Source organism: Symsagittifera roscoffensis, chromosome 6 (genome assembly GCF_963678635.1).
Source record: "Symsagittifera roscoffensis chromosome 6, txSymRosc1.1, whole genome shotgun sequence".
Classification (NCBI taxonomy): Eukaryota; Metazoa; Xenacoelomorpha; order Acoela; family Convolutidae; genus Symsagittifera; species Symsagittifera roscoffensis.
Genome location: NC_087067.1, coordinates 18,987,861 through 19,001,027, shown reverse-complemented (window position 1 = coordinate 19,001,027; position 13,167 = coordinate 18,987,861). Strand labels below are relative to the sequence as shown.

General features: G+C 35.7%; 1 protein-coding gene across 1 annotated transcript; it reads right to left on the bottom strand.

The window, feature by feature from the left end:
• Positions 1 to 372: 372 nt before the first annotated feature.
• On the bottom strand, positions 373 to 11,738 carry LOC134848903 (uncharacterized). The gene is made up of 10 exons (XM_063866443.1): positions 10,940 to 11,738; positions 9,999 to 10,196; positions 9,539 to 9,762; positions 7,337 to 8,277; positions 5,070 to 5,305; positions 3,915 to 4,398; positions 3,490 to 3,639; positions 2,746 to 2,889; positions 2,092 to 2,434; positions 373 to 768 (listed from the first exon to the last, which is right to left on the bottom strand). Exons 1-10 carry the CDS (start codon positions 11,338 to 11,340, stop codon positions 419 to 421), a joined length of 3,471 nt encoding a protein of 1,156 aa, XP_063722513.1. The 5' UTR covers positions 11,341 to 11,738; the 3' UTR covers positions 373 to 418.
• Positions 11,739 to 13,167: the final 1,429 nt, after the last annotated feature.

Below are 13,167 nucleotides of genomic sequence, written 5' to 3'. Positions count from 1 at the left end.
TAGATCTTAATTGTGTCTGAAGTTTTCCGCAAAACATAGATCTTGCATTAAGTACTTAGTGCGTGTCATTCATCATTAAAATATCCAGAAAAAGTACAATAATCTCATCTCTCAAAAATTTGTAGCACACCATATAATCTAAACACAAAATCATTAATTTAATCTACTGAAATTCGACATCGATTTGTGAAAAATATGCATAAATAAAGCACCGATGTATGACAAAGCAGCTGCAGAAACTGATTTTGATGTGAAATAATTAAGCTGCCTTCAGTTTTACTTAATTGACGACAATTGTGCAGAATATATAATTTTGGCAATCTGGTGTGAACGTATTTTCCGAGCTTCACTAACGAACTAATTTCTAACGTGAAGTTCCGTTTTCGGCGTGATAAACTACAATAAGGCGTGAAATTATTTAGGTCGGAAGCTCCTCGAATATCGATTGACATGACTCCGAAACATTGCTCATAGATCCTGAAATCTCTGAGCTCGTTGACGCAACGTGATTGGCTGAAAAGCTGCTCTGACTGCTCAATTGAGGCCGCGTCAAAACAGACGGAACTCTCAGTTTAGATTGTAATGCTGTCAGCTTATTGACTAAGAAAGTGAATCCTTGCTTCTTGCAAGCTTCGATTAAATCGGTTGTCGAGGCAGTTGCTAGGAATAATCTGTGCCAGAATATTAGCATGAGTTCTTTCTGGCGACTGAAATTGTAACTTGCCGCCACTGAATCTCTAATGCAGTCAGTTTCGATGTCCGAAAGACCTAAACCCAGAACTTTTTAATGACAAAAATTGATTACGCTTGTTTAATAACACACCAATTCCACGGGAAATAGTGAACTAAAGATAAAAAATACCCAAGATGATTCCAAAGAAAACTTTCATTAGCTCGTTCTATGAGCTTTTAAATCGGGAATTGGTGATTTTCAAGTATATCTGAATTAAGCCGGCAGAATCATTTTTTTTTCGAAGCTCATTTTATAGTGTATATGTAAAATGCAGCCTTGAAAATAGAGCTGCCGTGAAATATAGCAGCCTTGAATCTGCATCTGATTTACTCCAAAACGACTATGATACTTGAAATACAAACTCTAAGGCAAATGGCTAAATCATAGCCAACAGACTGTTGGAAAAGCGTCAATAAACGCAAAGAAACAGAAAAACCCACTGACTTGTTTTCTGAAAAACTTCCATTTCGAGTTTCCAAGATAGAAACATACTTAAAGTTTTTGGAATTTCAAGAACGTTTTATGATTGTTTTTTCTTTCGATAAAAATCCGTCAATTTGAGAAAAACTGGATCATAAGGTAAATTTTTTATTCCGCTGGGAAATATTAAAATTATAGTCCACTTTGGAAACTAGAAGAGGTTCAAGTTTTTTTTGTGCCATTTCTGCTTTAACAATTGCAGAGCGCAATCAACCTACCTACTAACAAATGCACTTGAATTAACCTCAAAGATAGCCAACAGACAGTCCAAAAGAGTCAAAGAACGCAAGTAAACAGAAAAAAAAACTTCTTGAACTTTTGAATTTCGAAGAAAAAATTAGATGTCCTTAAAGTTCTTCGAACTTTTAGAACAATTTATGATGGACACTTTTTGTTAAAATTAACCCAATTTGAGAAAAAAATTAGAGCAATAGGTAAACTTTATATTTCGCTTGAAAATCTGAAAATTAAATTCCACTTTCGAAAGTAGAAGTTGATCACATTTTTTGTGACCTGCACACTTTTGCAAAACGATAGTGGACTTTGCCTGCCTTTTAACAAAAGAACTGAACAGAACTCAAAAATAAATCGAAGGTCAAACCGCGAAAAAGTACATTTGAGTCTGAACAAATAATAAAAAATCATCGCGAGCTATATATTAAAGTCTGAACCAATTTCATCGACTCTTAAAAAGCGCACGCATGCCTAAGGGCATTCATAAATGCATTAAAATATATGAATGTACATTCTGTAGTTATTAGAGAATTTTAGGACTTTTCCTGAGAAAAAAAATCAACATGACCTATATAAGTGTCTGACCTACGTTGATCGACTCTTAATCATTTAAGGAACACTTTTTTCTTACGGTAATTCCTCACCTAATCGCTTGGCAAACTGTCTCCAATTCGTTCTACTCAAACTCGGCAAAATTTCATCGAAGTATCTCGAAAACGTGGGGTCGAACTCAATTGGCGGCGGCATCAAAAGCGAAGTTGGGAGACGTTCGGTTGTGTTCATGTAAGGACAACTCAACCCCAGATCATCGATATCTTCAATAGAATCGGGGTCCCTCAAATTGAAGAAAATCTGCTCCCAAGGATATCTCTGCATGTCTCCTAGTTGCTTGTTTGGAAATTTTTTCAGACAATGCGGGCAGACAAGTTGTAGTTCGTAGTTAAGACCTGGGTACTCAAGGAAAAGTTTAAGCAGATATTCAACGACCTAAAGCAAATCACGAATTAGTTGGAAATGAAGATGACTAATAGTATTTAAGAGAAGCAGCAGTATATCGAATATTTTAACAATGCCTTGATCAAAATTGCCTGGATCAAACCTCATGCATTTCTAGTTTGATCATGAAATATTTTGTTTTCATAGTTGCTTATTATGATTTTCAAATTTGTGCTAAGTATTACCTTTTGCTATTTCTCTCCATTATTTGAGAGCTGATTAACAATTCTTACAAAGTGACATTGTGTCTCGATAACAAGAAGAGTTTGGATAGTAGTTTCCGCGTTTAAAAACCAGCTGACCTGTATGATGATGGTCCACATGACTTGAGAGTAGACAATTTCGCTCTTAGAAGATATGGACAAACATGGCAGGCCTTCGCTTCCTCCTTTTCTTTCACCATTTTTCGAGGAATTGTTCAAGGGCGGCATCGTCGATGAAGTCATCTGTGCCAAAAAATCAATTATTTTCCTAATTTTTCCACATCAATCTTTAGAATTAGTACAACAACGCTATGAAAATATTGCCCTTAATTTGATAATATAAGAACAAAAATTTTGCAAAAATTTTGCAAAGTGTAAAAAAGGTTTTTTTTTTACACTTTTTTAGTTAAGCAATCAGAGGCCTAACCAAAGGTTAATGAGCAAAGTTATGATTTAATTGCAAGGACTCACCTTGAAAAATGACTTTAGCGAGGCATTGAATCGCACCTTTCAAAAGCAGCGTATTCTACAAATCTGATAAGCGACCCACAAAATTCTTTTTTTTTCATTAAAATGATAAATATCTTCCTCTGCTCCTTGCCTAGATGAGTTATGTCGAAATTGACAGATCCCAACTGCAAACGTCTTCGGAAAAAATTCATATCCACCCGTTGATGAAAAAAAATCACAAAACATTCAAAACTGTTGGTTTACCTAAGCAATTGCCTACATGAATTTGACAAAATTGAAGAACACAAACTGCAAGGGTATTGGGCAAAAATTCATGAACTATCCACTGTTTAAAAAGACAAACTGAAAAACTGTCAAATAGAGCTGCCCTACCTGAGTAGCAGTGTTGTCCCTGTGGATCGTATCGATCTCCACGAGAAGAGGCAGTGACTCCATTGTAGCTGATAGTCTTCCCTTCCAGTCGTCCCTATAGTCCAGACAGTGGTGCAGGGCCACACTCAGTCGGTGCAGAATAGACAGTGCCTACAAGAGGTTACAGGAGGAGTTCAAGGTTTAAGGACTGTTCATTGATGTTTTTAAAACTATTATCACTAACAAAACAGAAAAACCTATCTACTGCACCGTTTTCCCCCTCCCACCCTCAATAAATTAAAAATCACACAGCGAATGGTTTGTCAAGTTAGAAAACCAATTCTCTCGAGATGCATTTATAAACTCTGAAATTATACTATTCATGAAAAAAAAACATTTATTTTTCAATTATTGACTATATCTTACATTTTCAAATTTTCACTTACATCTGAGAAGTTTTTGAACACACATATCACTTGCAGTTTGTACAGCGAACTCCTCAAATACCCTGGCCATAATGTCATAACACGTGACTTATCGTCAGACACTACTGGCTGCTGTGGACTATACTCTTGCTCGATATACCATGGAAAGAAGTACGAAGTCTTGTACTTCACTTTCGACGTCGAATTGTTCTCCTCGGAGTAATTATAGTACATATCTGATGGCAGAGCACTGTGGGAAAACACTCGCTTGTGATGATTGCTTTTTAATTTTTTCATTGGGTCCACGTTCTCGTCTGATTGGCTACTTGATCGACCAATGAGAGAGCGTCTGCTATACTTGTTGCGGTCTCGCTTGAAGAGTGATGATTTTTGTTTTGTGAGGTATTTATGATTCCGAGCGATTGCCTGTGGTTTGGATACCACTGCCGATGATCTCGTGTTTCGAGATTTGGTCACTTCTTTTATATTGCTTGCGTCAACTTTTCTGAAAATAAAAAAGTAATTATGAAATTGGTTGCGTAATGTTTTAAAACGATACTATTCCCATATTTTTTTCCCGAAACTCTCAACCAAAAATTTACCCCCAAAATGGGTCATTTCGACTTGTTTAATTTATCAAGAATTATGCTGAAACTACTGAGGTAATTAATGAGAGAAATTTCTACCAAAAGAAGTTTCTCACACAGTCCAACGAAGTTCTAGAGGGGTTAAATTTCAAAAAAAAACTATACGAGAAAATAATTTTGGTTGATAGCCAAAAACGTCGTTTTTACTATATTAAAAACGAAATCTTTGCTTTTTAAATTTTCAAACTTTTCTAACTTTGTTGGACTGTTTGAGAGGCTTTCTTTGATATAATTTTCCCATCAATTAACTAGGTAGTGTCGCGTAATTGGTGATTAATTCTAAAAGCCAAAATGACTCAGTTTAGGGGTAAAATTTTGGCTGAGAAGTTCGGAGAAAAAAATGTGCCATATTAATTCTGGTGAAATTCTCAGCAACTTTTGTTTTCTTCACCTTTTATCAAATCTTAACTCAATTCGAGAACAACGCTTTAGAACTTTCGAATGTTGTTCGTTGCGTCCGGTTAATTTAAATCAGCACTGTATATTTCTCAAAATAAACAGCACATCCGTATAGAATCCTCAACCTTACCTTGCAATTGACAAATTTCTCAACAGCGCCGCGAAGTAATTGAAATCTACAGAATCCGCTTCTGGCACTGAGTTTCTCATAAGTTGCACTAACATTTCTTCAGTAATCACTCCATGCTGGCTCAATTCACCTCTGGTAGACTGGATTTCGAAGGGCGAGAATTGTTGCAACGAGGGGTCATTTCGGTTCGTTAGGAGGGATACACTTAGAACACTATTGAAGAAATCGACCAGCGTCTGAAACCCAAAATGCGTTTGAAACGATCTGCAAGATTTTATTTCCGATAAGCCTTCCAGACAAAACTAACTAGAGTTTAGAAAGAAAAATCACTAAAACTAAAGCTTATAAGCCGAAATTTTCTGTCTTAACAAAAAAAAGATAAAGGTACGTCATAAAGGTGCTGCTGAGAAAATTTTTTAGTATCCAGATACAAAATTGGAACATCGCCCATGGTAACTTGCTCTCCACGAGGCAATGGTCGCCCAAAAAAAATAGATAAATTTTACTCAACACTCTTATAAACTAAACTTCAGTCGGTCAGCTGATTACGTGCTCTAATTAACATTTAAGTTAAAGTAAGAACAGTCATTTATTGTCGTAGTATTGAACATGAAAGAACTTTTCGTAACCTTCTAGGCTGGTGTCCGGCAAATAAGACGACAGCTGTTAAGACGACAACCGCTTTAATTAGGATTTTAAGATGACGCTACACACAAATTTTCCAGTTGCATTTCTGAGAAAAATTACTCGCTTGTATTGGAACAGTTCAATTAACATGTTATAATTGTTTCGACCATAGAAAATTGGGAGCAGCTTTGTGTTCTGGTATTTTAGTTTTTTCTTCTTTTTTTTGTTTTCCACGCAAAATCAGCTACCACAAATAATCATCGGAGAGAGTTGCGTGTTCTATCATATTAGAGACCTTTCAGTCGTGATTCGAACATTAAAAATGTCCAAGAAATTCTCATAGTGTCGAAAAAAACTGGTTCAAAACTTTTAGTTCAACTTCGAGCGAGAAACGCGATCGAGTAACGTTCGTTATATGAAAATAAACTATTTTGTTGTATAATATTAGGCTCACAAAACTTGATTTTATTATCAATAAAACTAGTTTTGGATGTTTCTTTCAGCGCTTATTCTACAATTAAGATTTCCAAATTTTGTCAATCCTGTCTAATTAATTAATTTTCCATGCGATCCTATACTTCTCGAATCACACCACCCTCTAAAAAGACACTAACTAGAAGAAAATAAAAAAGTTTTTTTTCTATATTTTTATGAACATGGTCGGAACATTCTGTGGTACTTGCACAGCAACCAGCTAACCTTGTTCTCAATTGTCGCCTTAAAGTCATGCATATATTCTTTGGGGGCCCTATTTACCTAGCATCTTCTAAGCTACGTTTAGAACATAGCCAAGAGTAATGAACTGAAGGAAACTGAAAAACAGCTGACGAGTTTTTTCAAAAAATCTGCAAATTTTGGATTTCGAAGAAAAAAATAGATACCATTCAAGCTCTTTAAATTTGAAGAATAATTTATGATGGACACTGTTTGTAAAAATTAACAAAATTCGAGAAAACTGGATCAATAGCTATAACTTTTATTTCGCTGGCAAATCTGGACATAGCCAATCGAAGATTGGAAAAAAGTATTGAACGCAATGTACATAAAAAGACAGTGACTTTCTTGAAAAAATCTCAACTTTCAAATTTCAGAGAAAAAAATAGATGCAGATAAATTTCACTTTCGAAACTAAAAATCGTTCACAATTTTCGCGCCATTTCCATGTTCATGTTCATATTTGGAGAGTGTTACTTACGTCACTTTCAGCAGACTAATTTCAATTGAACTCAAAAATTGGATATATACTTATGTGCATAAATGCATCATGATGCATGAATGCACATCTGTAATTATTAGAGACTTTTCCTGAAAAAAAAAACAAAAAAAAACAGCAAGACCTATATAAGAGTCTTCATTACGTTCATTACTCTTAATAACTAATTTTTATTTTACATTTTTGCTGTTCGATAGTGGAGTTTGCCTTATTTTTAACTATGGAAATGCATAACTTGAAAAGAAATCACAAGTCAAACCGCGAAAAATCAAAATTGAGCATGAACAAACTTCAAGACTTTTTCCTGAAAAAAAAACAACAGAAAAATCAACAAGACCTATATAAGAGTACTGACTACGTTCATTACTCTTAAAAAAGTCAATTATACTATATTATGTTAAACTCATTCAAATAGAAAAAATCTCACCTTCGGATCATGAAACATGCACTGTCTCAAATGCGCCACTCGATCGAACACGAAAATAACCCCGTAGATATTCAGATATTTAATGACATCATCGATCTCGGCTGAATTAACTCCAATCTGAACTGCTGGCTCCAAGATGTCGTTTCTGTTCAAGTATAATCGACCCGAATTCTTCTTTCTGTAGCTAGAAATCAATTTTTCCAAAGTTTTCCATGAGCTTTGAATCTCGTCTTGTAAATTGCAAGCAAAGAATTCTTCAACATGCGTCAATTCTTTCAGGTAACTAATTAATAAATCGCCACATTTGTCGTTTTTTGATATTTTCCATGCCAATTGCTTCTTATTGGGCCCCGGTGTTAAACTACTCAATATCTTCGGCGAAAATTTTGTCAAGTTTTCTAGGAATCTTTGCCTATGAAGTAACCACAAGTCAAATCCATGTTCTTTTTTCAACGATTGTAAATAATCTAATTCATCTGATAAATTAGAATTTGAAATTCTGATATAATTTTTAGCGCTATTTTGTAAATCGGTGATACTTTTCTCGAATTGCAATTTGGTAATAGGTGATCGAGCACCTTTTGCTAAATATGTAGGCAAAATCAAAATCATTGCGTCTGGGACGACCGATTGTACCAACTGAATGTAACTTAGAACTGAACTTCTGAAGTTCGAATTTTTATATCTATCCATTTGCACGCAAATAATGTAGAGCGCGTTGCGCGTAAAGAATATTTGACTCAAGAAATTGTACTCAATTTTGCCACTGAGTTTGAAAACTGTGACTGCTAGACTTTCAAAGTCGTTATTGCAATAATGGGCAAATTTCTTTTTCGTGACAGGCTCCGTTTTGTTCGGTTTGACGCTAGAACAGCCACTCATCTCTGACTTTTGGCCAGACAGGAAGTTATAAAGGCCTGTCTTACCAGAACGACTTGCACCTAAGCAATGCAATATACGTGATGTTACTGGAACAAAACGTGATGTTACAAAACAATTCGGGTCCTACTCCTAGATATTGATAATTCGCAAAAAAACATAGCCAACGGACAGCTGTTAAAGTGCCAATGAGGAGTTCAGAGAATACGAAAAAACTTAACCAATTGTAATTTGAAAAGTGTAAAAGAACAAGGAAACCAAGAAGTTGGTTGGAATTGAGCGTTTCTCAAGTTTCGAATTTTCAAGACAAAAAATAAACCACGAAGCTCTTTGAATTTCAAGAATTGTTTATGATTGGCAATTTTACAACGGTCGAAAAACTATTAACTCTTTGAACTTCAAGAACATTTTATAACCGACAATTTTTGACACAGAGGCGAAGCGGCGCTCCGCACCACTTGCGATACTACAAAAACATAGCATTACCAATTGTCAGACAAAAGATGAAACGAAAGCCAATAAACCGACCATGTCGAAAAACCACAATCACAAAAGTTCATAATTTTGTTTCGAGAGATGATCAATGCGAAATTCGGTGTGAAATAAGTAATCAAAAACATTTATCGAGTAGCGAAATACCATCCCGTCCCCACAAAGCATAAGAAAAATACAACATTCCACTCGAAAAGTACTGGGTAACTTTTCGAACAAAATACCTGAGTGAAAAAACAAAAGCGACATAACAAATTTGAACTCCAAAAGAACACTTGAAACTATAATTAAAATCACTTACAGCACAAAAAATTATTGATGTGGCAACTAAGCCGACAAAACGAAAGTACGACCATTCAATTATTACGATAGTCCGATCAACAATTAAAACCCTTTCACGTCATACATCCTAAAAAAAACTTGAGCCCCAACATCAGGGAGCAAAAGCAACCACGCTACCATTCGGACAAGTGAGAACGAGCCTGTATTTTGTAATGGTTCAATGATAAAGCAAGTAGGAAAAGCAAGCAAGATTTGTATCAAAAATTGTTTAAGTGAAAAAAATTCCCGTTCCGATTATAATACACTTGCTCTCGCAAGTGTAATAAGTCGACAGAATTATATCCGACACCTAATTAAGCTGAAAATCATCTAAAAATGTCGCCGAAAATCACATTACAAAACCTTGCATAAACTACATACAACTAACTAACCCATTTAAAGCGGTAAATATATAGGTGCTTCATAACATTAAATGTACAACCTTTATCCACTTAAGTATATTAACCATTCTACGCTTGAAAATGAAACACCTCTAATTGATTCCCTTACCTAGTATGAATACTTTGGTGGCACGATTGCACGGTTCATAAAGCTGTTTCTTGAGGCAGTCTTGGAAGGCTTTGATTGCATCTATGCCATGTTCGCAGATGTGTCTGGGAGGCTGGATCATGGGGTTGTTGATGACATTTATCTCTTCCAGAGAAACCATGTTGCTCAGATTACCTGGCAAAACTTCTAGCTGGTTGTTGCTGAGGTCCAACACCTTCAATTTGCTATTGAAAAAAATATATATTTCAATTTGTATCTTGTTGTAAAAAAATTAATTGAAACCAATTGTTTTTGCGAATTGTATTTGTAGAAATAGGCACGAAATTTAAAACGGTCCATAAAACAGAGCTTTTGCCTGATTTAGGTTTCATAAAATAGACGTACATACATTACAATTCTGAAGTTCAAAATAACTCAACAATATCCCAAGACCACAGATTGCATGAGAAAATATGCTTACTCGAGGTTGCTGATGGAAGACGGCAGTGACTGCAATCTATTCTTCACAATAGAGAACTGCTCCAACTTCCGCAGACAGTCTATTTCCCAGGGCAGCTCTCGGATCCTGTTGAAACTCAGATTGAGATGCTGCAGATTCTCCAGGGTCAGGATGCAGTCAGGGAAACAAGTAAGGTGGTTGTTGTCCAGATTCAACACCCTTGAACAAAGAACCCATTAGCGTTTCACCTTCAGCGTCCACGTCGACTCAATCCCCCCCCCCCCCCCCCCCAAAAAAAAAAAAAAACAAATTGGCAAATTTCTGGCATGTTTCATCTCACCAAAAATTCTTTACCGCTAAATTATTTCGATAATTTTGTGGAAAAATATCAAAGCAGTTCTTAAAACTTAACACTCTCACCCTCTCGAAGGTAATACCTTGAGTGGTTTGTTTGTTATTTTGCTGAGGACAGTGTACATGCCCCTTCAATCAGCCACTGATTGAGTGACCAGAATCATTTAAAAGTCATTACTTATTACCAACCCATTCGATATACTGCGGGATTATACTTCATGGATTATAAATGCAGGATTATAAATGACATCATAAGCACCTAGAGACTTAAAAACGCGAAAGGAAACGGAAAAAAAACACTGATTAATTTTTGAAAAACTTCAGCTTTTGAATTTCCATCTAAAAAATATGGCCTTAAAGCTGTTTGAATTTCAAGAACAATTTAAGATTGACTCTTTTTTGAAAAAAAAAACAGTCCAATACAAAACAGTCCAAAAACAGTCCCAGATAAAAGCATTTTTAAAAGCCAGTAGACCGCAGATTTTCCTTTTTTCCAACAGTATAAACAGAATATCAGCAAAATATCAAAAATCAAAGCCTGAAAAAAAAAAATCACCAAAACTTGTATTCACAAGGTTCATCGACTCTTTATAACTATCTACACTCGCCTTATCTGAACTGGAAGCGTCGAGTAAAACACAGAGAAGTAGTTCATTCCTAAACTAAGTGTAGTCAAATTCGCCAACGAAAGCAGCACGTCTCCAATCTTGCGAATATGGTTCAAATCCAGAACCAGCTTTTCCAGAAAAATCAAGTTATCCATTTCGGTTGGAAGCGCTTCAATTTCACAGCCGACCATAATAATTTCTCGAAGACAAACCAGCTCGCAAATAACATTGGGGAACTTTTGGAAATTATTGTACGACAAATTAATTGTTTCTAAGTTAATAAAATCTACAAGCTCGAAGGGAAGATCTCGCAACTTGTTTCGCTCCAGCATGAATTTGGTCACTGTTTCCGGATCCGAAGTTTGCTCGCATAAAAACTCCGAAGTCAACTTGGTGATCATTTTGTTACTCAGAACTAGAGTAGACTTTGAGTTATTTTCGTTGAAGTTTGCCTGATCGCTTTGAACCGACAGCGGTCTGTTAGCTTTATCCAAGTTTGTTTACTTCATTACTGCGACTACCATTGCAGTAACAACACTAGTCACTCAACATATGCGAGATACGGTTAATGGACTCCTTTGGGAATTAATGGAAGTTCAGTTGCTTTCATCTCAGCTCACAGATACACGTTTTTCATCTTCAGATAATGGTGGCCAGGATTTGCTATCTTTGCTGCTGTTAAATACAGTTTCACGTCTACTTCTGTAATTATAACTAGCTGTCAAAATTAATCATCTCGATAAACCCTTTGACATAAGCTAGGATACCACAAAAAGCTTATCATTTATCTGCCATCTACAATTCTGAAAAAAAAAAACTAATTCAAGAGTGGATTACTCGCAGGTAAAATAACAAGGAATGATAATTGGTAATTTAGCAAGAAGGGCAGCATGTTCCGACCGGAGTTATCGTAGCAAAGTAAGAAGTGAATGAACGCTGAAATTATTCAAGACGCTCACATATTTCCATTGAATTACTTTAAAAAAAAATAAAAATAAGCTCAAATGAAATTATCCCAATCCAAGCCAAAAACTGAAGCAACTAACATCACCACCCTCCGCCATTTTTTAAGTTAAAATCGCTGGCATAAATTTTTTCTCACGCATCTCGCTAAACATGGTTCAACATTTCAGTTTGACAGAAAAAGAAACATCTGAATGCCAAGGCTCCCTACTGCAAGGCCTGAACAAAAACAGAAAATCTAGTCTCGACTGATTTGAAAAAGTGATTGAAACTAACACCATTGTTCAGTAGTAGTCAGAAAATAACAATCTAAAATTTTCTAAATTAAAGCTTTTTTCAAAATGGCAGCACAAAATTGGTTTAACGCTGAAATATTCAGAAATACCAAGAAACTCAATTGTTTTCAAAATAAAAAGCTGTTTGTGCTGTCATAACTTTGCAATAAATTTAACACAGAGAGCTCAAAGCACGTAAATATACAGAGTAATAAGAAAATTGCATCACTAATATTATATAAACAGGTTACTGTCTCTCATTTACGTGAAATTAGCAGAAAGATTGAACAAAAAATTACGAACAATATTTAATTTCAGCCCCCGGAACGATATTACCAATTTTTCAACTCAGAAAGCTGGCAAAAGGGAAATCGATATCGAAGTAATCTATTCAAATTGGAAAACAGAACGTGATTTCAGCAGCTGCTTTCAAAAAAGTACTTTGAAAAATAGCTTAACATTCAAGCTTTCGACTGATTAAAGAAATGGAGACTGCAACGATTTAAGATGCTGCAATGACATGAGTTGATGTCTGCAACGAAATGCTACCAGTACTGTGGATTGAAAGAGATGCCTCTCCTGGTCCAGGATGAGTCATACTACTACTCGATGGTCCCCTAGTTGGTGAAGATACCACCAGACAGGCTGTGTCCTCATCAGATGAACAGCCGCCACTATCTGAAGACTCCGGGTTTAATCTGACACCAGATCTGAATAGCGAAAGAAAGGATGACAGAGCAACAAATATACATCAATGCCCAGGTCGACCACGAGTTGTTTTGTTATTTAATTGACTTTTCTATACTCAGTGAGGCACCTTTCGTTTGCTCACACAGTTCTAATTTTTTTTTGCTCTATTTTCTGGAAGTAAGACATCCCTAGTTTATATCTAGTCCTGCGAAATGCATTTGCTTCTTGAAAATGATTATTACCATTAACCGTGATTCTAGAAGTTTTTAAAATTCTACAGGAAGAGCCGAGCAAACTTAC